The sequence below is a fragment of the Carassius carassius genome, chromosome 2 (genome assembly GCF_963082965.1).
Source record: "Carassius carassius chromosome 2, fCarCar2.1, whole genome shotgun sequence".
Lineage (NCBI taxonomy): Eukaryota > Metazoa > Chordata > Actinopteri > Cypriniformes > Cyprinidae > Carassius > Carassius carassius.
This window is the reverse complement of record NC_081756.1, coordinates 6978609-7002204: the sequence shown is the minus strand read 5'-3', so window position 1 is coordinate 7002204 and position 23596 is coordinate 6978609. Positions and strand designations below refer to the sequence as shown.

At 35.0% G+C, this 23596-nt stretch overlaps 1 protein-coding gene across 5 annotated transcripts in view; it reads left to right on the top strand.

Annotated features, from left to right (window-relative positions):
• Positions 1–23596, top strand: part of LOC132101244 (leucine-rich repeat serine/threonine-protein kinase 1-like) — an 83312-nt gene that overhangs the window by 32883 nt on the left and 26833 nt on the right. For 4 of the 5 annotated variants that reach the window (XM_059506025.1, XM_059506035.1, XM_059506044.1 and 1 more), the window contains 11 exons: positions 1075–1239; positions 2415–2587; positions 2678–2798; positions 3059–3218; positions 5218–5494; positions 6463–6634; positions 7384–7515; positions 7750–7919; positions 8648–8787; positions 10470–10725; positions 18101–18270. In XM_059506025.1, coding sequence (XP_059362008.1) covers positions 1075–1239; positions 2415–2587; positions 2678–2798; positions 3059–3218; positions 5218–5494; positions 6463–6634; positions 7384–7515; positions 7750–7919; positions 8648–8787; positions 10470–10725; positions 18101–18270 — 1936 coding nt within the window. The remainder of the gene's footprint in view (positions 1–1074; positions 1240–2414; positions 2588–2677; positions 2799–3058; positions 3219–5217; positions 5495–6462; positions 6635–7383; positions 7516–7749; positions 7920–8647; positions 8788–10469; positions 10726–18100; positions 18271–23596) is intronic. The other variant, XM_059506053.1, reaches the window with a different exon arrangement.

Sequence of the window (23596 nt, the reverse complement as noted above, 5' to 3'; positions counted from 1 at the left end):
CTTGAGTCTTAAATATCTAACGGTATCTGAAGGATGTCTACACATACTTCAATCAAGATCATTAACTTGAGATGCAAAATGAAGATATGAAGTCTTGTTTTCTGAGAAATTGATCTTCACTTTTGTACGCTTAAAGCTAGAATATGCATATGCCTTTATTTTTATAAATTTCCCAGAAAACAATGCTTCTTCAGTCATTTTGCTTCTCTTGTAAATGTATCTGTTGATATTTGTTTTGGAAAAATTGAACATATTGAGGAAGAGCATCAAGTATTTTTGCAGTGTGATCAGTAGAAGTCATAGACAGCTGCTGGAAGTTTCATTTTCTAACTTTTTGTGTTAATAATAGTCACTGTGTGCTTCATAGGCATTTAATATTATGAACTGTATATATAATATTTAATGATAATAAATGTATAAAATATCAAATATTTATGCATTTAGCAGAATGCATAATATCTATATGTTACTTGTAAAATCTTAATTGCATATATGTACATGTAAATCGTTAATGTATTGTACATACGTATATTTAAAAAATATATCTAAATGTGAAAAAAATATATATATATTTTTTTAAATATAACAAATATAAATATTACATAAATATTCAAACTATGAATTTAGGATCGACAGTTACTCACTTACCAATTCAACAATTATTAAAAGTCATGAGTTTCATCATAGATTCATAACTTTGCTACTATAATAGTCAGTATATTTCTGTGTAATGGTGAGCCAAGTAACTGAAACACACAGTGGACAAATGAAGTCATCTGTTGATTCAAGTGTGTGACTTCATCGTTTGAGCTTTTACTGAACTCCCAGTCTGTCTGTCTGTTTTCAGGGGTGTGTTTGTCCCACAATGCTTTGCTCATCTCATTTGAGAGATAGTCACAATTACCTTCTGTATTATTTTATTCTGTGGCAGAAACAAGCTTTCATAACTTTCTAACAGAACAAAAAGAACCGTAGTTTCACCTCAGCAGCTCTATAATGTGTCAGACAATGCCTTGATTGAAGTTATGGAGTAATGTTGTGTGTCGTGGTGTTATGTCTCTGCTGTGGATCCAGGTTGATTCAGTGTCCTTCAGCGTGTGGGACATTGGCGGCCCGGCCAGCATGTCGACGGTAAACCAGTGTTTCTTCACGGATAAAGCTCTGTTCATAGTGATCTGGAATCTGGCTTTGGGAGAGGAAGCCGTGGCCAACCTGCAGTCCTGGCTGCTCAACATCGAGGTCAGGAAACCATATAGAGTTGAAACCAGATATTAACATACACTTTAGAAAAAAAAAAAAAATCACACAAAATATTTTTTTTTCTTTACTGCCATACATAAAAAAAGGTGATTTAAAAAATGCTTAAAAATCCTCCCTTGCTCGATTCTGACATTTCTGACAAAAAATATATTAATATTTATTGATCTAAAACAGACAAAGTTTACTCTGATTTAATGTATGACAAGTCTTTTTTTCTGAAGTGTATGTAAATATCTGGTTTCAACTGTATAACACTGACATATGACAAACACACTTAATGCAGTTTGTTTGTTTATTTGTTCAAATAGGCAATGCAAACAAAATCAATCATGTTTATATATTGATTGATTTGACAATAATTAGCATTTGCCAGTGCGAACTAAATTAAGTTTATTTATTTATTGAATAGTTTAATGATAATAAATGCCATTTTGAAATTGCAAACAAATACATTTTTAAAAATTTTATTTATTTATCATTGCATATATCGTAACACCATACCAATATTTACTTATTTATTTACTAAACAATCATTAAACAAGTTATGTTTATTTATTTAGGAAATAATTGAATGATAGTTAATTAAATAAACAGTTCTTATTTTATATATATATATAGATATATATATATATATATATATATATATATATATATATATATATATATATAGATATATATACATTATATTTATTCAATATATATTATACATTTTATGTATATATATATGATATTATATTATATATTTTATATGTATGTTTATTATATATTATATAATTTATATATATTTATATTTATTTATTTATATATATAATATATATATACTTATTATATAAATTTTTTAATTTCTGTAATAGTTTATTACTATTCACAACCTAAAGCTTTTGTAATGTCAGCTAAAATCTAAATATAGCCTGTACAGAGTGATAGTTAGCATATTTGCTAATACAGCAAAGGCAAGTTGAAAATGCAGGTGTTGGAACTAGTAAAAACAAGAAAAAAATCCTTAATGACGAAAGGGGAAAAATATCTACAGAAGCACTATATGTCCAAACACGAAACACTCTCTTTACAAACACAAAGTTGGCATGAGCTTGTCATTGTGGAAGTCATTTTTGTACCCGTCTAATGACTGTCTGAATGTGTTTGTGCTCCAGGCTCGCGCTCCTAACTCTGCTGTCATCGTCGTCGGGACGCATCTGGACCTCATAGACACTAAGTTTCGTACGGAGCGCGTCGCCACGCTGAGGGCCTACATCCTGGCACTCTGCAGAACCCCCTCGGGGGCGCGGGCCAGCGGATACCCCGACATCACACTCAAACACCTCCAGTTAGTCTCGTGATCATAACTTCAGCTTACTTTCCTCAGTAGAAACTCTGTTTAGCTGTGTGTTTGTGTGAATGTGTGGTTGTTCTGCAGTGAGGTGTCGTGTAAGACGCTGGAAGGCATGGACGTGCTCAAGAGGCTGTTGTTTCAGGTCGCTTGCTCCATGAGGGACATCAGCAACCCTGCTAGCTGTCACAAATTCGTGGGAAGACTGGTTAGTGTTCGTTAAGCCTGTACGTACAGCATGAATCGCAGTTCTTCCTGACATCTATTCAGTAAGATGGAAAAGCTGAAGCAAAGCATACTGTTGTTCCACCTCAAACCTTCACTATGTTCTTTCATTTATACGTTTAGTGGATATTTTTCTCCAAAGTGACTAAAATCAGGAGAAGAAGGAGAACAGTCGTGAGCATGAGGAAGCTCTGCTGCAGTATTGTTCGTGTGTTTATGTCTGTTTTTGGTGTTTTTATACAGATCCCCAAAAGTTACCTGACCCTGCAGGAGGCCATAAAAACAGAACGTGTGAGGAGAGACGAAGCCGACGAGGTCCAGTACCTGACGGACTCTGAACTGGAGCACATCATTGAGCAGAGTCCGGCCAGTGATATCAAAGATTACGAGGATCTGCAGACGGGTAATGCACAAAGAAAAAATCATGTCTATTCAGAAATGCAATACATTAGTATTTGTTTATGTATTAAAGAATTTTATATATATATATAAATATTTAAAAAAATATATTTTTAAGATGCATATTTTTATATTTCTGTTCTTAATTAACTAATATATATTTATATTTATTTATTCATTTATTTAATTGGTCAGAGGGGTAGTGCAGCTTCTATAAATAATTTAAAAAAACTAATGTTTTAAAATATATCCTTATATGTTTCATTATATGTCAATATGTTTAAAAAAAATTATTTAAAGTATATATTTATGTTTCATTTCTTTACTTAAGTAAAAGTATTTATATGTATTGCATTTTTTTTATTATATTTATTTTATTTTATTGACTCCATTTAAGCAACTATTAAACAGTTCATATTTTCCAATTCTGTTTTTTTATTAATACTTTGAATCAGTTATAATTTTAAAATATTTTTTGTCTTAAATTGTAAGTGATTTTGTGTGTGTGTGTCATTTTTAGTAGTTTTGTTTTCATTATGTCTATATAGCTTTTAATGATTCTTTCATTTTCATTTTAGTTATTTTAGTACATCAGACCAAATTAAAATGAGAAAATAGCTGAAATAAAAAGCTGTTCTATATGTTAATGTTTTAATTCCTATTTCAATTAGTAAATTCTGAGCATGACAAAATCTTTATATACATAATAAGAAATATAAGAATTGCCCGGCACATTATTTATGTAATTATTATTATTATTATAGTTTTCTATATCTGTGCATCTGCGGTTTATTTCTTACAGTGGCACACTGGTGCAACATACAGTACAGACCAAAAGTTTGGACACACCTTCTCATTCAAAGAGTTTTCTTTATTTTCATGACTATGAAAATTGTAGAGTCACACTGAAGGCATCAAGGGCTATTTGAGCAAGAAGGAGAGTGATGGGGTGCTGCGCCAGATGACCTGGCCTCCACAGTCACCGGACCTGAACCCAATCGAGATGGTTTAGGGGTGAGCTGGACCGCAGACAGAAGGCAAAAGGGCCAACAAGTGCTAAGCATCTCTCGGGGAACTCCTTCAAGACTGTTGGAAGACCATTTCATACACTTTTTTTTTGTTATGTATATAATTCCACATGTGTTAATTCATAGTTTTGATGCCTTCAGTGTGACTCTACAATTTTCATAGTCATGAAAATAAAGAAAACTCTTTGAATGAGAAGGTGTGTCCAAACTTTTGGTCTGTACTGTATATTATTTATCCATTCAGTTATGGCATAATAATGAGATGTCATTTTAATAATATATGTGTCCCTGGAGCACAAAAGCAGTCTTAAGTCTCTGGGAGATATTTGTAACAACAGCCAAAAAAAACCATTGTATGGGTCAAAATTATAGATTTTTAGTTTATGGCCAAAATCATTAGGACATTAAGTAAAGATCATGTGCCATGAAGATATTTTGTAAATTTCCTACCATAAATATATCGAAACTTAACTTTTGATTTTTAATATGCATTGCTAAGAATTAAAGGTGATTTTCTCAATATTTAGATTTTTATGCACACTCATATTCCAGATTTTCAAATAGTTGTATCTCATCCAAATAGTATCCTAACAGACCATACATCAGTGGAAAGCTTATTTATTCAGCTTTCAGATGATGTATTAATCTTAATAAAAAAAAATGACCCTTGTGACTGGTTTTGTGATCAAGGGTCACATATTTTCTTGTAATAATGAGATTGCTGTTATAATGTTTTGACATTGTGTCAAAAAAAACCCTTATTGTTACTTAATTTACAGTTCCTCAGATTGATTCCTATAGTTGACTTCTTTGCAACCCATGTGACTGCCCACTGCTCCGGGTGTGTGTTCACAGTGTGTGTGTTCACTGCTCTGTGTGTGTGCACTTCGGATGGGTTAAATGCAGAGCACAAATTCTGAGTATGGGTCACCATACTTGGCTGAATGTCACTTCACTTCTTTGTGGATCTCACAGCGATCAGTTTCCTGATCGAGACCGGCACCATTCTGCACTTCTCCGACACCAGTCATGGCTTGTGTAAGCTCTACTTCCTGGACGCCGTGTGGCTCTCCGAGTGTTTGGAGCGGATCATCAACCTGAGGGGCTCGCGCTCGGTCGCTCGTAACGGCCTCATCAAGGCCGAGGACCTGCGCATGCTGCTGGTGGGCACCGGCTTCACCCAGCAAACTGAAGAACAGTACTTCCAGTTCCTGGCCAAGTTCGAGATCGCTCTACCAGTCGCCAGCAACAGGTTCAAACTACGGCTTCCTGTTCTTTATCACTTCAGTATATTTCTCAATTTATATGAAGCGCGTCTGTTCTCTGTCAGTTATTGTGTAACAGTAATAGCAACATTTATATTTATTTTCTTGAATGTAGATTTTAATCCATTTGAAGTATTGGGTTTTAAATGTTTTTTATTGATTGATTGAATGCATGACTTATTGCGAAAATAATGCTAGAATATACACACAATTTATATATACGTGATGTATGTGTGACCCTGGGGTATATTTCTAGCAATAGCTAAAAATACATTATTTTTATGCCAAAAATCATTAGGATATTGAGTAAAGATCATGTTCCAGGAAGGTATGTTGTAAATTTCCTACTGTAAATATATCAAAACTTAGTTTTTGATTTGTAATATGCATTGCTAATAATTCATTTGAACAACTTTAAAAGTGATTTTCTCAATATTTAGATTTTTTTGCACGCTCAGATTCCAGATTTCCAAATAGTTGTATCTCAGCCAAATATTCCCCTTTTAAATAAACCATACATCAATGGAAAGCTTATTTATTCAGCTTTCATATGATCTATTAATCTCAATTTCGAAATCAAAATAATTGACATTTGAGACTGGTTTTGTGGCCCAGGGTCACTTTTAAATAACATTTTCTTCTTAACGTTAATGCATATTATGAACTAAATGAGAGTTTTAATTTAATTTATTTATTTTTTAATGTTATAATATATAGTAATAATATTTTATTTTTTGTTTTGCATTTCTATTTCTATTCTTCTTAACTTTTAATATATATTTTAACCCATATGAAATGTATATTTACTTATTTTTCTGCAAATGCATATTTTTATTGTGAACATTTCCAAAAGTAATGTTTAATATGTAATAATAATGTTTTAGTAACATACATCGTATGCATAACATATTCCTAATATGTAATGAGTTTCAGAAATTCTTTCTTCTCTTCATAGTTATCTGTTGCCGCACCTTTTGCCCCCCAAACCTGCCCTGGACATCCACGGCTTTCGGCACCAGAGCAACAACTCCATCCAGCGGCATTTCAAGATGAGCTTCGTTCCTGCGGGATTCTGGGAGCGCTTTATAGCCAGGATGCTAATCAGTTTGAACCAGATGGACGTGCAGGTAAACACACATCCTGAGATGACGAGCTAACCGAGCAATAAGAGTCAGAACTGCAGTCATTGCGAACGGAGAATTAGAGACACACGCTGACGATGCTTCAGGCTGGGAGTCCACAGCAGCCCATGAAACCTCATCTTAAGACGCTTTGCATGCTTTCGCAGTCTTAATTTCCCCCAAATAGCCCTATGGCAAAATGCACAGGGCTGCTTGGGGAAAAAAATCTTATTGCCATTTTGCTGATATTTATTTATTTATTTGTTTTTTGGTTTTAACAAAATATTGTATTTTAAAAAAATATATCTATAAAATAAAAATATATTTAAGAAAAATATAATAACTATGATAGTTTTGTTTGTAGTATAACTATGACAATTCTATATTATATTATCAGTATTATTGTTGTTACAACTGTTAAGCAAAATGTTATTAATTGACTATGACTATAATCATAATATTATATTTATTGTACAAAATAAGATATATTATAAAATAAAATCATAATACAATATGTATTATAATATAATACTCCATTGTATTAATTATATTACTGTTGTTTTTAAATAAAAATAAATAAGACGTATGTTTGTTATATGTTTCTGTAAAATTAAAAAGCAAGTATTTAAGAAATAATATATTACTTTATTTATACAACTTTGTGTATTTTATGTATAGTATGACTGTAAATATTAAATTATTATTATACCGGTTTTGCTTTTTTTTTTTTTTTTTTCTCGCTTTTCCTCTTACAGTGTTTGTTGAATCCTCACCAAAATTGGTTCAGGTCACACACAGACAAAGACAAAACCACACAAATTCAGTTACTGGATTTTATTCTCCAGAAAAGCCTTAACAATTTTGCTGGCGGAGACACCAAACAGGAAGTGAGTCATTATCTCTGCAGAGCTTTTGCCTATTGACACACAGTTTTTTCTTTGCATCACCGCCACATTGCCCTGAGAATATCATGCACATGTGTAGTGCCACCTACTGGTCAAAAGTTATAAACCGATAAAATGATTCCTTACATGAGTTCTCAGGTGAAAGTGTCGTTGAGGCCGTGTTTCAGTCGACTGATTTTGATGACTGTAAAATGTCTTTGTGATTTTTCGTAATAGGCATTCGAGACCAAGAGGGTCACGAAGAGCCCGAGGAACCACAGTACGGTGATCTACAGCTTTGCGGGGAACCAGCAGCGCAATCGCTGCAGCACTTTCCGCGTCCGCCGCAGTCAGACCATCTACTGGAAAGAAGGGCTGCTAGTCACCTTCGACGGCGGATATCTGAGGTTAGCAAGGGTTTGTTTTTGGGTTTCGGATTTTTTGATATTTAGATTTAACATTTCTCTCATTTAATTCATCCGGTGTTGTTAGTTTTAACTAAAAACATGCTTTTGTTCTTTGAAATAAAGCGGAATTAAAATATTATTATAAAATAAATGTTACTAAATAAACAATAAAAAGTAAAAAAAGAAAAAAAGTGAGAATGCATTTTCTGAGAAAATGCATAAATGTCATATTTGATGTAAAATGACTGAAAAACAGACAAACAAATAAGTAAATAATAATAATATAATTAACAATTTAAAGAAAATAACTTTTATGTATTGACGACTAACTGAAATGAAAATAATGAAAGCTAAATATTAAACATTACAAAGCACAACAAAACTTAAACTAAAATCACATTGAAAATCTGAAAATAAAAGCCAATTCAAAATAATAATAAATACTATAATAGTAGATTAATGACACTAAAATAATACTGTATCTTGTTCGTATTTTGCTGCAGAGCATTATGGGATTGGCTAAATAAGCAATGAATTAGTTACTATTTCATGCCATTTCAGAGAACATATATATAAATATATAGATGTATAGGGAGTGTTAAAATAAACATAATAATACTTACAGATTTTAACAAAATAATAATAGTAACATTGAAACTTATCAAAATATTAGTTGAAACTATAGTAGTATGTGACGAGAAGAGAGTGACTGTGTTTCTCCTCCGCAGCGTGGAGTCGTCTGACCTGAACTGGAAGAAGAAGAAAAGTGGAGGCATCAAGATTATCTGTCAGTCGGAGACGAGGGATTTCTCAGCGATGGCTTTCATCACCGATCACGTGAACGCTCTCATAGAGCAGTGGTTTCCTGGTGAGGACGCCTCTAGATGTTGTAAATCTCCTGCACACATCTACTGTATACGCTAGCCTGGGTGTAATACAGACACTCCCACTGAATGCATGAGCTGATCAGATGTTTACCTTCAGTGCAATGCAGTGCAGCATTAATACAGAATGTGTACACTGGGCATCCAAACAGCTTCAGATGGGGAACATAGAGTCTTAACTACCTGTTTTTATAGTAATATTATTGTAACAATGCTTAGACCGGACCTGTAGTATTAAAAACAGTACTAGACTGAGATGATAAAACAGTTTTGATGCAAAACAGAAGTACCAACATCACTCGTGAACATATGACGGAAATCAAAACCGTGTCACAATGAACGTGATTATGTCTTGACGAACATCCTAAACCCATAACCGTAGGTTATTAATATGGATGTGCAGCTGTTTGTTGCAGCATGGTGTTAATGTTGCACTGTGCGTCGGTGCAGAGCTGCTTTACAGTATTAACACGCTGTCAGTCAGACAAACACCAAACACACGCTGAACTGTGGAGATGGGATCATGAGTGTTTGCAGCAGCACTGATTGATTCATTAGTCCACAGAAAGCCTGTTAATTACAGCACACACCTGCTCCAGCAGCACTTCACATGTGACACCCCACACAATGTCTGTGGGGAAACAAACTCACTGCTGGGTGAGATTATTAGCACATGCATGTAGTTCTGATTGTGTGTGTGTGTGTGTGTGTGTGTGTGTGTGTGTGTGTGTGTGTGTGTTTCAATCTAGATATTTTTCAGCCTTTTAACACTCATACACTTGAAATATATGTATTTTATATATGTAGAAAGTGCTTAAAAGGTTTTTTTTTTTCATTAATTGTTTTTTCTTTTCATTATTTATATTCAATTATTATTAGTATTATTATTATAGATGTAATTTTTCAGCCTTTTGACAAAACTGAATATATAGCTCAATATATATATATATGTAATTTATTTTTATTAGTAATAGTATTATTGATGGCTTAAATAAGTGGTTTGTTTATTTATAAATTTATTTATTGTAATTGTTTATTATTATTATTATTATTGATGGGTTTTATTTTTTTAGTCTTTTAACTAAACAAAAAATACATCTTGATGTTTGTATGTTTTTTCTTTCAGAAATTGCATAAAAGGGTGATTTTATACATTCTTGATTTATTTATTTTTCATTCTGATATTTATTATTGTTATTCTTTATTTATTTTTAAGCCTCGTGACAACATTTAACATACATCTTGATATTTATATATTTATTCAGATTTTTATTGTAGTTTAATTTAATATTATTGTATTATTTTTGGTTAATTGGTTAATCTTTATTCATTTATTATCATGTGTTATTATTATTAGTTTAATTTTCAGCCTTTTGACAATATTCAATATACATCTTTACGTCTTTGCTCAGAGACGGGGTTTTTTTTACTTTTCATGTATTTGGTAATATTATTTATTAATTGATTGTTTAGCATTTTTATTTAGTTTTATTTCAGCCAAGCAGTCACTATGAATAAAAGTGGATTCCGTTCATTTTAATAATCATTCAAATCTGCCTTTTTCTCTTGAGCCCTTTTCAATACTTCATGATTAATGTCTTTTTATATGGACATGAGCAGCATATATTTCTGATGAACATGCACGTGATGATCTGTGTTTGTCCAGCGATGACGGGGAGTGAGAGCGACGGCTCTCGTCTCATTGAGCAGTATGCTCCCTGTCCGTACTGCAGCTCTGGGCCCCGAGGGTCCGACCCAATGCCTCTGTCCGGCTCCAGCCACAGCACCATCCACTACTTCAACATGGAGGACTGCGTCCTGGCAGCCGTGGACAAGGAGCACATCACCTGCCCCAACCACCCCAAACCCGTCCCGCTACAGGAGCTGGTGCCCGAGCTCTTCATGACCGACTTCCCTTCACGGTATGCGAACAATTACATTTTTAACCGTCTTTTGACCTTTTTTTTTTTTATTGTCACACCAGTTACGGTGTGTGTAAAGTGATGAAAACCAGCTAAAAACCACAAAATAGAATCACAGATCAATGTCACCTTTATTTATATAGCGCTTTAAACAAAATACATTGCGTCAAAGCAACTGAACAACATTCATTAGGAAAACAGTGTCAATAATGCAAAAATGATAGTTAAAGGCAGTTCATCATTGAATTCAGTGATGTCATCTCTGTTCAGTTAAATAGTGTCTGTGCATTTATTTGCAATCAAGTCAACGATATCGCTGTAGATGAAGTGTCCCCAACTAAGCAAGCCAGAGGCGACAGCGGCAAGGAACCGAAACTCCATCGGTGACAGAATGGAGAAAAAAACCTTGGGAGAAACCAGGCTCAGTTGGGGGGGCAGTTCTCCTCTGACCAGACGAAACCAGTAGTTCAATTCCAGACTGCAGCAAAGTCAGATTGTGCAGAAGAATCATCTGTTTCCTGTGGTCTTGTCCTGGTGCTCCTCTGAGACAAGGTCTTTACAGGGGATCTGTATCTGGGGCTCTAGTTGTCCTGGTCTCCGCTGTCTTTCAGGATGTAGAGGTCCTTTCTAGGTGCTGATCCAGCATCTGGTCTGGATATGTACTGGATCCGGGTGACTGCAGTGACCCTCTGATCTGGACACAGACTGGATCTGGTGGCTACGGTGACCTCAGAATAAGAGAGAAACAGACAAATATTAGCGTAGATGCCATTCTTCTAATGATTTAGCAAGTACATAGGTTGTTATGGGAAGTGTTTCCGGTTCCGGTTTACCTAATTAATGCAGCCTAAAAATCCTTTAACGGATTTGGATAATAAAAGCATATTAGTATGTTATGTGTATGCCAGGTTAAAGAGATGGGTCTTTAATCTAGATTTAAACTGCAAGAGTGTGTCTGCCTCCCGAACAATGTTAGGTAGGTTATTCCAGAGTTTGGGCGCCAAATAGGAAAAGGATCTGCCGCCTGCAGTTGATTTTGATATTCTAGGTATTATCAAATTGCCTGAGTTTTGAGAACGTAGCGGACGTAGTGGATTATAATGTGAAAGGAGCTCATTCAAATACTGAGGTGCTAAACCATTCAGGGCTTTATAAGTAATAAGCAATATTTTAAAATCTATGCGATGATTGATAGGGAGCCAGTGCAGTGTTGACAGGACCGGGCTAATATGGTCATACTTCCTGGTTCTAGTAAGAACTCTTGCTGCTGCATTTTGGACTAGCTGTAGTTTGTTTACTAAGCGTGCAGAACAACCACCCAATAAAGCATTACAATAATCTAACCTTGAGGTCATAAATGCATGGATTAACATTTCTGCATTTGACATTGAGAGCATAGGCCGTAATTTAGATATATTTTTGAGATGGAAAAATGCAGTTTTACAAATGCTAGAAACGTGGCTTTCTAAGGAAAGATTGCGATCAAATAGCACACCTAGGTTCCTAACTGATGACGAAGAATTGACAGAGCAACCATCAAGTCTTAGACAGTGTTCTAGGTTATTACAAGCAGAGTTTTTAGGTCCTATAATTAACACCTCTGTTTTTTCAGAATTTAGCAGTAAGAAATTACTCGTCATCCAGTTTTTTATATCGACTATGCAATCCATTAGTTTTTCAAATTGGTGTGTTTCACCGGGCTGCGAAGAAATATAGAGCTGAGTATCATCAGCATAACAGTGAAAGCTAACACCATGTTTCCTGATGATATCTCCCAAGGGTAACATATAAAGCGTGAAGAGTAGCGGCCCTAGTACTGAGCCTTGAGGTACTCCATACTGCACTTGTGATCGATAGGATACATCTTCATTCACTGCTACGAACTGATGGCGGTCATATAAGTACGATTTAAACCATGCTAATGCACTTCCACTGATGCCAACAAAGTATTCAAGTCTATGCAAAAGAATGTTGTGGTCAATTGTGTCAAACGCAGCACTAAGATCCAATAAAACTAATAGAGAGATACACCCACGATCAGATGATAAGAGCAGATCATTTGTAACTCTAAGAAGAGCAGTCTCAGTACTATGATACGGTCTAAATCCTGACTGGAAATCCTCACATATACCATTTTTCTCTAAGAAGGAATATAATTGTGAGGATACCACCTTTTCTAGTATCTTGGACAGAAAAGGGAGATTCGAGATTGGTCTATAATTAACTAGTTCTTTGGGGTCAAGTTGTGGTTTTTTGATGAGAGGCTTAATAACAGCCAGTTTGAAGGTTTTGGGGACATGTCCTAATGACAATGAGGAATTAATAATAGTCAGAAGAGGATCTATGACTTCTGGAAGCACCTTTTCCAGGAGCTTAGATGGTATAGGGTCTAACATACATGTTGTTGGTTTAGATGATTTAACAAGTTTATACAATTCTTCCTCTCCTATGGTAGAGAATGAGTGGAACTGTTCCTCAGGGGGTCTATAGTGCACTGTCTGATGTGATACTGTAGCTGACGGCTGAATGGTTGCAATTTTATCTCTAATACTATCGATTTTAGAAGTAAAGTAGTTCATAAACTCATTACTGCTGTGGTGTTGGGAAATGTCAACACTTGTTGAGGCTTTATTTTTCGTTAATTTAGCCACTGTATTGAATAAATACCTGGGGTTATGTTTGTTTTCTTCTAAAAGAGAAGAAAAGTAATCTGATCTAGCAGTTTTTAATGCTTTTCTGTAGGATATGTTACTTTCCCGCCAAGCAATACGAAATACCTCTAGTTTTGTTTTCCTCCAGCTGCGCTCCATTTTTCGGGCTGCTCTCTTTAGGGTGCGAGTATGCTCATTATACCATGGTGTCAAACTGTTTTCCTTAACCTTCCTTAAGCATAAAGGAGCAACTTTATTTAAAGTGCTAGAAAAGAGAGAGTCCATAGTTTCTGTTACATCATCAAGTTGTTCTGAGGTTTTGGATATGCTAAGGAATTTGGATACATCAGGAAGATAACTTAAAAAGCAGTCTTTTGTGTTAGAAGTGATGGTTCTTCCATACTTGTAACAAGAAGTAGAATTTACAATTTTGGCTATATGAATTTTGCAAAGAACTAAATAATGATCTGAGATATCATCACTTGGCTGAATAATTTCAACACCATCAACATCAATTCCATGTGACAGTATTAAATCTAGAGTATGATTTCGACAATGAGTAGGTCCTGAAACGTGTTGTCTAACACCAATAGAGTTCAGAATGTCTATAAATGCTGATCCCAATGCATCGTTTTCATTATCAACATGGATATTAAAATCACCAACTATTAAAACTTTATCTGCAGCCAGAACTAACTCAGATGTAAAATCACCAAACTCTTTAATAAAGTCTGTATGGTGCCCTGGTGGCCTGTATACAGTAGCCAGTACAAACATAACAGGGGATTTATCATTAACATTTGTTTCTCTGGATAATGTTATATGAAGTACCATTACTTCAAACGAGTTATACTTGTAGCCTGCCCTCTGAGAAATCCTGAAAACGTTGTTATAAATTGAAGCAACACCTCCACCTTTGCCTTTTAGACGTGGCTCATGTTTATAACAGTAATCTTGGGGGGTGGACTCATTTAAAATAATGTAATCATCAGGTTTTAGCCAGGTTTCTGTCAAACAGAGCACATCTATATTATGATCAGTGATCATATTATTTACAAAAAGTGTTTTCGTAGAAAGGGATCTGATATTCAATAAGCCAAGCTTTATCATTTGTTTATCCATATTGCTTCTGTTTTTTATTTGTTGAACCTCAATTAAATTGTTAATCTTAACTTGGTTTGGACGTTTTTTGTTTTTTCTAGTTCGGGGAACACACACAGTCTCTATAGTGTGATATCTAGGCGAAAAAGTCTCTATGTGCTGAGAATTAATTGACCTCTGTGACGGGATCAAATAGAATGCTCATAAATGCAGAAGTAATTCCTGTTGTTTTCCCACCAAAACGATGTCACTTCCTGGAGGGTGATGTCATAAAGGAACCAGTTTTTGTTAGTTAGCGGGAGGGAGAGTGATATTGAGGACGCAGGAACAGCTTAGGAATTGATTAACAGTTAGAGTAGATGTTTTTGTTAAATGTTTAGAATTTAGAAATTAAGAAAGCGCTTAAGAAGAAGAACAATAAAACTGTCAAATGAATCTCATCCTACCATTTTCCAGATCACATGGTTTTAATGTGACAAAAGCCAGCTAAAAACCACAAATCATCACAGGATCCATCAAATTCAAATCTTCTAATATTAGTGTTGTCATTTCCTGGAGGAACGACCTGTAAAGGATTTCAAAATTCGACTTGTTCGATTCAAGTATGGAAACTGGAATGTTTCATAGGAAATTGTTTGGGGTTTTTTTTTTTTTGGTAATAGAATAAAAGTAATAGTATCTTTTGGTTTGCATCCATCTAGTCACAAATAAAAAGTAAAAAATTTGTATTTCATGCATTTAATTACAGTTACTTAATAATAATATTAACCTTTTTGCATTGAAATACCAGCAAAACTATATTTATTTTTGTTTATTATTATATTATATTAAAATCTATGTCTATATCCATTTGTCTATATCTATGCAACCCAGACATTTAAACAATAGTATATATTTATATAGTATATGATGAAGTTACTATGCTGTGAAATGATTTTGGCCCTTGCTTTCTGGGCTATTCTAGTCCAATGGCTTGTGCAGTAAGATCCTGCACTGAGCATCTGCTGTAGGTTTTCTAGTCAGTGCAAACACTGCACACCTGCTCCTAATAACCAGCGCTTGCATGGGTTTAATGGAGCTGATTCAGAGTGGGTTAGGCTTGAGTTGTAGCACACACATAAACAAGCTCTCGGTGGGCCGCCGTGCTCCTGTCTCTGCATGACCCGTGTGTTTTCTGTGCGGTTGTGGATCATCACATAAATTGGATTAAAGTTAAGTTAAAATGTTTGAACTGCAGCTCTTGTCTTTGAGCCACGTCAAACAAATCTCTTCGAAGAGGTTCCTCTTCGACACAGGCATGAATAAAAGCGTCGGACGTCATATTACAGTCAGAAATCACATCTTTATGAATTGATAAATCTCAAAGTACCTACATTTGTGCATTTGGCAAAAGCTTTCTTCAGAGGTGACTTCCAATTAGAGGTCTTCACGGGTCCAAAAATTTGTGCCCGAACCCGAAAGAGACCCGTAATGTACTACACCGACCCGGACCCGTCTAATATTTTAAAAACTGGACCCGGACCCGTGTAGAGCCGAGAAATGCCTACCAGGACCCGACCCAGACCCGTATATTATTTAAAATCTGGACCCGAACCCGCCGGGAAGACACAGACCCGACTGGACCCAACGTTCACATATTCCACCTTAAATTACTATTACAAGTCAATAAACCTGTTGCGAAAAATACAGCTTTTTGTCTTACCTAATTTATAGAGGCGTAGTATCTCTTCCTTGTACCTGCCTGTGATGCATTAATCCTCCGACAAGAAAGTTATTCATGTTATTCCTCTCGTTATTCCAAGTCCAAGCTGAATCCACTCATTATTTCAGCTTAAAAATCCACTTGATGTCACGGTGACGGATGACAAATCCTACTGTGCACATGTACATTCTGACTCGAGTTAACTCGCATAATAACTTCGACTGTTTGCCCTTTTGAACTATAATAACGATCGCTCGTGCAATGCCATGGCCGCTGATGTTATTTATTTGCTATCATCTGATCTCTGTGCTCTCTGCTCTGCATCGAGTCTAAATCTGACCACTAAAACTTTAAGATTAAACGGTTCATTTATAATATTATAAAAATGGGAGAAAATGTAAAACGCGGTTTGGCGGTCGAAGTGTCCCTCACTGGTTGCCATAGAAACATGAAACGCGATCGAGACTGCACATGCGTGCTAGCTGTATCAACCTAAAATGCTTTAACGCAATTTGAGCGTCATAGAAAACATTAATGTGACAGTTCACCTCAGATTGTGTTGCTGATTTGAAATATATTAAATATGAGTGTGTCAAGTCTTTAAGCATTAATACCGTGCGTTCACTTGTATTAACTCTGAGTCTGCGAGCTCTGCTTCTAAAAGCAGAGAGAGAGAGAGAGAGCGATCACTTTTTTTGGCTCACTCTTTTCTTTTCCTAATTTTACAAGTTGCAAGTTACAAAAAACACAAGCAGTCTTTGATCACGGCCGGGTGTTCTCCGAGTCCGATGATTCCGATCGCACGGGTATTACACACAATGTTAAACAGACCCGGGACCCGAGGTAATAGTTTCGGACCCGACCCGGACCCGGCTGATGATTTAAAATATAGACCCGAACCCGTACGGGTCCCGGGTCGGGTCTGGGGTCGACGGGTCTCGGGTGCACTGTGAAGACCTCTACATGCATTCAAGGTTTAGTTTTGTATGTTTCTTGGGAAACAGAGCTGCAAGCTGTTAGTTATATCCAAAGCAACTCTAGCTGAAACATGTTCACGTTCCACTTTAATGGGAAAAAAATGTAGGGCAAGACTTGATTTTATTAGAAGTGAAGTAAAGATGCATTTAAAAAATTGCCATGAATTTATACATCTGATAAGTTGTTCACATTGAAATCAGGAACATGCGTTAAGAATGGGCTGATTTGGATTTCACATTGACTTTTAATAAATATTAAAGTAGTATTATATAACAGTAGCTCTGTTTTTAAGTCAAGTGAAGTAAGTTAACAGCACTTGTAGACTGCAAATTTATGCTGAATTACTAATTAACTAATTTTTTTTGATCATGCAACCCCATATGTTCCGATGATGATTGCACGTCCGAGTTCATATTTATATAAATAATGAATCATTTATTTATTTTATTTTATTTCACTTTTAGGTGCGCTGACAATGCTTGTTATTTATTTTTTGCCCCGTCATATTTCATCTAAATTTTCATCTAATATTTGTTTTATTTTATTTCAGTTTTATATCCGTTAACAGAAATGATTTAATAATTTCAGTTAACAGTAGCATCACTGCCTGGCATCAGATTAAAACCAGTTTCATATCACGAAACACTCGAATTAAAAGCAAAATGTTTTCGTGAGCTTCATCCCAACAGCTGTGTGGCCCGGAGATGTCTTTAATTATACAGAAGGGATGAATGAGTTTGCCAATTATTTATATGATTATGCAATCAGCATAATCCTCTTGGCTTGATGTCTTCTAAATGAGTGTTTCCTGTTAATATCTTTTGATATATTTTCAGCATCATTCCTCCAGTCTTCAGTGTCACACGATCCTTCAGAAATCCTTCTATTATACTGATTTATTATATGTCTGTGGTCAGAGCATCTGTGTGTGTGTGTGTTTCAGGTTGTTCCTGCTGAAGAGTGATCTGCAGTGGACTGAAGATGCAGCAGATATCCTGGGACAGGGGGGCAGCGGCACCATCATCTACAGAGCCAAATACAGAGGCCATCCAGTGGCCATCAAACGCTTCCACATCAAGAAATGCAAACAGCAGTCGCTCAACAGCAGCACAGGTATGTCCCGCTCCTTTACTGACCCTGTACTTCCTCCCAAACCAGCCTCTGTTATCTGTAGATCGTCCCGCACGCCGTGCCTTCACATGGAGAGTCAGAGGTGAAGAGTAAGCCATGTGTTCCCGCAGGCGCATGTAAGGTCAGAGGTCAAGCGCTGTCGTTTTATTCAAGGCTCGCTGCGGGACGCACAGCGGCTCTGACCGATGGAATTTCCTGTTAACAGAGAAACGCTAATCCTCGCCGGATTTCTCCCGGTGTGTGTCTTTCTTTGATCCAAAACCTACTGAGACGCAGACTTTAATGAGACTTATGCTGAAAAATCCCCAGTAGAGAGACTTGATTCAAGAGAAATTCTCCAAAAACATGTCTTACACGGTTTGGCTTCTTTCTGTTTACTGTTCATTTTACCATAAATTAAAGACACCAAGTGTGTGTGTGTGTGTGTGTGTGTGTGTGTGTGTGTGTGTATATATGTGTGTATATATATATATATATATATATATATATATATAATATATATATATGTGTGTGTATGTATGTATATGTGTATGTATGTATGTATGAATATATATATATATATATATATTTTTTTTTTTCTCAACCAGTTGGATGGAATTCATGGATTTAATTCCCCAAACAATGCATGCTGTAAAATACAGTTATTGCATTGTAAATGGCATTTCATAAAAACATCTGCATTGCATTTTAGTTTTAGTTATAATAATAAAATCTGCATTTTTATTATTTATTTTTTTATGTGGCTGACAATTTATTTTTCTTCACACTATAGCAAACATGATTTTTCAATATTTATACAGCATGCTTTTATAAAACGTTCCAGTCGTCTTCCTAAATCTGTGATGAGAATCATTTATAAATCTGTCGTCAGCAAGAGAACGTCTCGCTGCAGTTTCAGCAAAAAAATAACGGCTGTATAGTTTGAAAGCCAAGATATTAATATTTGTTTAAATTGAGGTTATTTTTATAATTTAAGTTATTAAATTCTCAAAAAACAACTATAATTATTATTATTATTATTATTGTCTTTTTTGAGAATTTAATAACAATTATTATTTTTATTGTCGTTTTATTGTATTAAATTGTTAGAGAAAACAGCTTTTCCAATATTTGACATGGTAATCATGTTTTATAATACTGTTTTTAATAATAATAATAATCATTATTATTAGTATTAGTATAAGTATTATCAATATGTATATTTATCATGCAAATCATATTATTATCATTTTACAATTATTTTAATATTATTGTAATCATAGAGTTATGTATAGTAATTTTTATTATTTATTTATTATAATTATTATTCTTGTAATAATACTGTGTAGTCATATTGAATGGGGGGAGACGCATATCACGTGTCTGAGCAAAGCAAAATAAACTGAAATGTAATCAAAGGAAACTATTTGATTATCTGCAAGAACAGGGAGGTTGAAGGTCATTTGAGAGCTATGAAAGGCTGTCAGACTTGATGAGCTGTGGTTTAACAGCCGCACATCCCTCGTAATGATGTTCTCTTCTAGTTTGTGTCTGTGTCTGACCCTGACGGCCTCGTATCTATATACAAGAAAAATACAAATAAACCTGGCCTGTTTTTTATTATGAGTACTGTAAGTAAAAGAGGAAAAACCGCACTCTCAAGATATCCTTTCATAAATGTATTAATACCATGTCTTACACAGACGCGTTTCAGCCCAAGCCATCATCAGTGTGTACCGTGAAACACAGAAAACAAGACATCTCAGGTGAACCCCAAGGTGCATCAAATTACGAACATTATGAAATAAAACAAGAAGACCCTAGAGAATGCTCACATATGACCCCAATGAACAATTATCAAAAAAGGATTGATTACAACCCAAATGGTTTCACAAAAAAACTATTTAAAGGTTCCTACAGTACTGTAAGAACATTAAAAAAAAAAACATTATTATATGCTATAATAGTCAATATTTTTGAAATTTTGGCAACGGATAAATACAATTTTAATATATACCATTGATTTTGCAAATAAATAAATATAATGAAATATATCTGTAATTTTTATATTTAAAATGAATTTATTATTTTTATACTTTGTTTTAGTAATTTTCAGCCATTTTAGTACTTCAACCTTTTTATTCAAAATTTTATTTTAGTAATTCAGTAATTTTTTTTTTTATTTTAGATTTTTTTTCAGTCCAATTTTTAAATTTTATTTTATTTTATTTTATTTCAGTTGATGACAAAGATTTTGAAAATTGAAGTTGTAAAACCAGATACAGACGCAGAGAGAGACTGATAATATTTTGGATATACAGTAGATGGCCAATTAGATATTAGAAAGATAACCTTAATTGTGTGAAAACATATTTACAAATATAATTTTCAGTATGTTAAAGGTGCATTTGCTAAGATATTACGTTGCTTTGATTTTTGGTTTCCACCAAAAAAATTTTTTTTTATATTACCCAGTTATAGATAAAGATGGAGACTGATAATATTTTTCAGTATACAGTAGATGGATAATTATAGATACTAGCAAGAAAAGCGATACAAATATGTAAAATCACAATTCAGAGTGTAAATATAATTATGGTATCATATTTAGATATAAATTCAGGGCTTAAAGTATTCCGGCACTGTGCCGGATCTCCGGCGTGTGGCCGTGAGGAAAAAAAATATAATAATATTTTCGAGCCAATTTATTTCTTCTACCAATCATATGAGAGGAACGCAGCTTTAACGTTGCAAGCTTATCAGAAGCAGAGAAGGGCGAGTCCTTGCAACACAGTATGATTGACCCCCATACGTCAATGTCACGTTAGCGTTGTCGGAGAAAACAAAAATGGAGCGCAAATTTATGAAGCCTGGGGATGATGTCCTAGACTCCTAGCAATAGATAAAGGACTCAAAAATAAATGGCGCTTTTTGGCACTTGGTGCAAGAAACTGAGAGAGCCCGGGGCTTTTTCTGCATGATTTGCTCGAGGAAGCTTCTGTATGCCATCAGCGGTAAGAAAGTGCTTGCTCGCAATGATTTATGTCACGTTCCAGGCAACCCGTAACCCGTGTTTTTCTAACCTTAAACCCGTGAAAGTGCACTGCAACGGCAGTCAAACCCGTGACTTCCCACCCGTGAACTCGTACTAGATCGATGTACTCCGAGTTCTGACGTCACACAACACGCGAAACAACAGTGACAGCCCCTACGAATAATACTGCCTACGGATGCAGTTTATGCAAGTGGTAAACGTTGAAAAATAGATTTTAGGACAATGTAACGTTGCAATAAAATTAATAATCTAGCTTAATTTCCTTGCGCTCAGAAAGTTTGGCGTGACTTGCCTGGAACGGTACAAAGTCGTTAGTCGTGGTTTGAAATAGTGACTTGCGAGCTAAAACCTGCCTGGAAAGCAGCACCAGACTCCGGTCATAGAGCCGCTGCCCGTGCACTTAAACTTACCACGACGTTGCCGGGAGTAGAGACCTGCGCGGGAGGGATTTTTCAGTCCCGCTCCCGCAAAAATATGTTATTTTCTCCCGCTCCCGCCCGCAAAATCCCGCTGGTAAACGTATAGTAGTTTTTCTTTTTTTAAATACATTGCATATTCTGCCTGCTACTCTTTTTTTTCACTTGCTCCCCTTTTGAATATAAATGTAAAATGTAAAAAATAAACGGAAAATAAACAAATGTTTCGTTTTATTTGCGTTTAATTAAAAAGTGAGAACATGAACAAGGAACTTAGAACATAGAAATACTGTAAAAAACTAAGAAATGTAAATAAAAAATATATACCTATAGTAATTAGGCTATATAGCCTAATATATAATAATAATAAACCTGGATTTATTTCATGTTCAAAGGAAAAGTATCTTATGGGGCCTGAGCAATTCCTTCAAACATTTAACAAAAAATATCCTTATTCCTCAATAACAAAATATACCAATTTTAAATATTTAGCTAAATAAATAAACAAAAATCGGCTGAAAACACATCTCTTCCATCTTTATTTGACCCTCTCACTTTAACACTCACTATTCTAATTCTATTCTTTAAAAAAATCTACCTACCTTTCTAATCTTTTTGTATTCTATTTTCTTTTCATTTATTATGCAATTGTGTGTGTGTGTGTGTGTATGTCTATGTGAAAAGATCTCTAACACTAGCTTGCTCTATTCATTTTTTATTCTATCGGTTATTTTATTTTATTTATTTTTATTATTTAAAATTCCATGCTAGGTGTACTGTGTTAACCTATATAGCACTTATATATCATTGCTCTTTTTGTTGTTTTTGATTGCTTCCACTGTCCTCATCTGTAAGTCGCTTTGGATAAAAGCGTCTGTTAAATGAATAAATGTAATGTAAAATAAACTGAATTGACAAAAAAAACTGTACGACTACTTGTGCCCATGCAGGAATAGCATGTCGTTCACTGTTGAGAGCTTCAGTTTAATCCGTCTTTGCTCCAGTATGCGACCACAAATACTGAAAGCCCTGCGCTAGCTGGAATGCAAAGTATTCGTGTTTGCTTAATCTCGGATATTCGTTTTTTCCACCACTGGAGGACATCATCCGGTCTGTGTGCTTCTAATCCATCCAATTTGACATTTAAATATATCGCTATTACGGAATCGAATTAGGCCTACACGTCGCTGTCTATGGTATCATCCGCATCCTCCCATTCCGCAAAGTCTATTTAATTTGATTATAAACAAAGGTCTATTTGTTTCTAGTTATTTTATTTTGTTAGATATTTCCACTTAAAATAAAATAATTTTACAATAATTTTATTTTCCCGCAACCCGCACACAATAATATCTAGCCACCCACGTCCGCATTCACCCATCAAATATTGTCCTGCGCCGCACTCGGTGGCGCTGGGTCCCGCGGTACTCCCGCGGGAGTGCAGGTCTCTAGCCGGGAGCAACTATTAGCTGACACACCGTTGTCTATGACTGACCATGTCTGCGATTTAAAAATATGTGTGTGCACATTTATACCAGAACATGATTTGTCATTCAGAATTTCGCAGCAACTGTTTACCCTGTGTAGAAAACTGGCAGAAGACAAAAAAAGCGTTCACTAGCCTGTTGGTTTCAAATCAACATGCGAGTTACATCCCAGAAAAAAAGTGATAATAGCCTTGATTTCACTTCTAATCTTCAGTTTAGCAGTTCAGTTCTTTAGCACTTTGAGCACTTAATTATTTAAGCACTTGTTATTTTTTTTAGAAGAAAACACTTTATTTGATGTAGTACTTTTAAATAAATGGTGCCAAACATAATCATTGAAGAGATTCATGTCTATCTCAGTCTGTTTACCA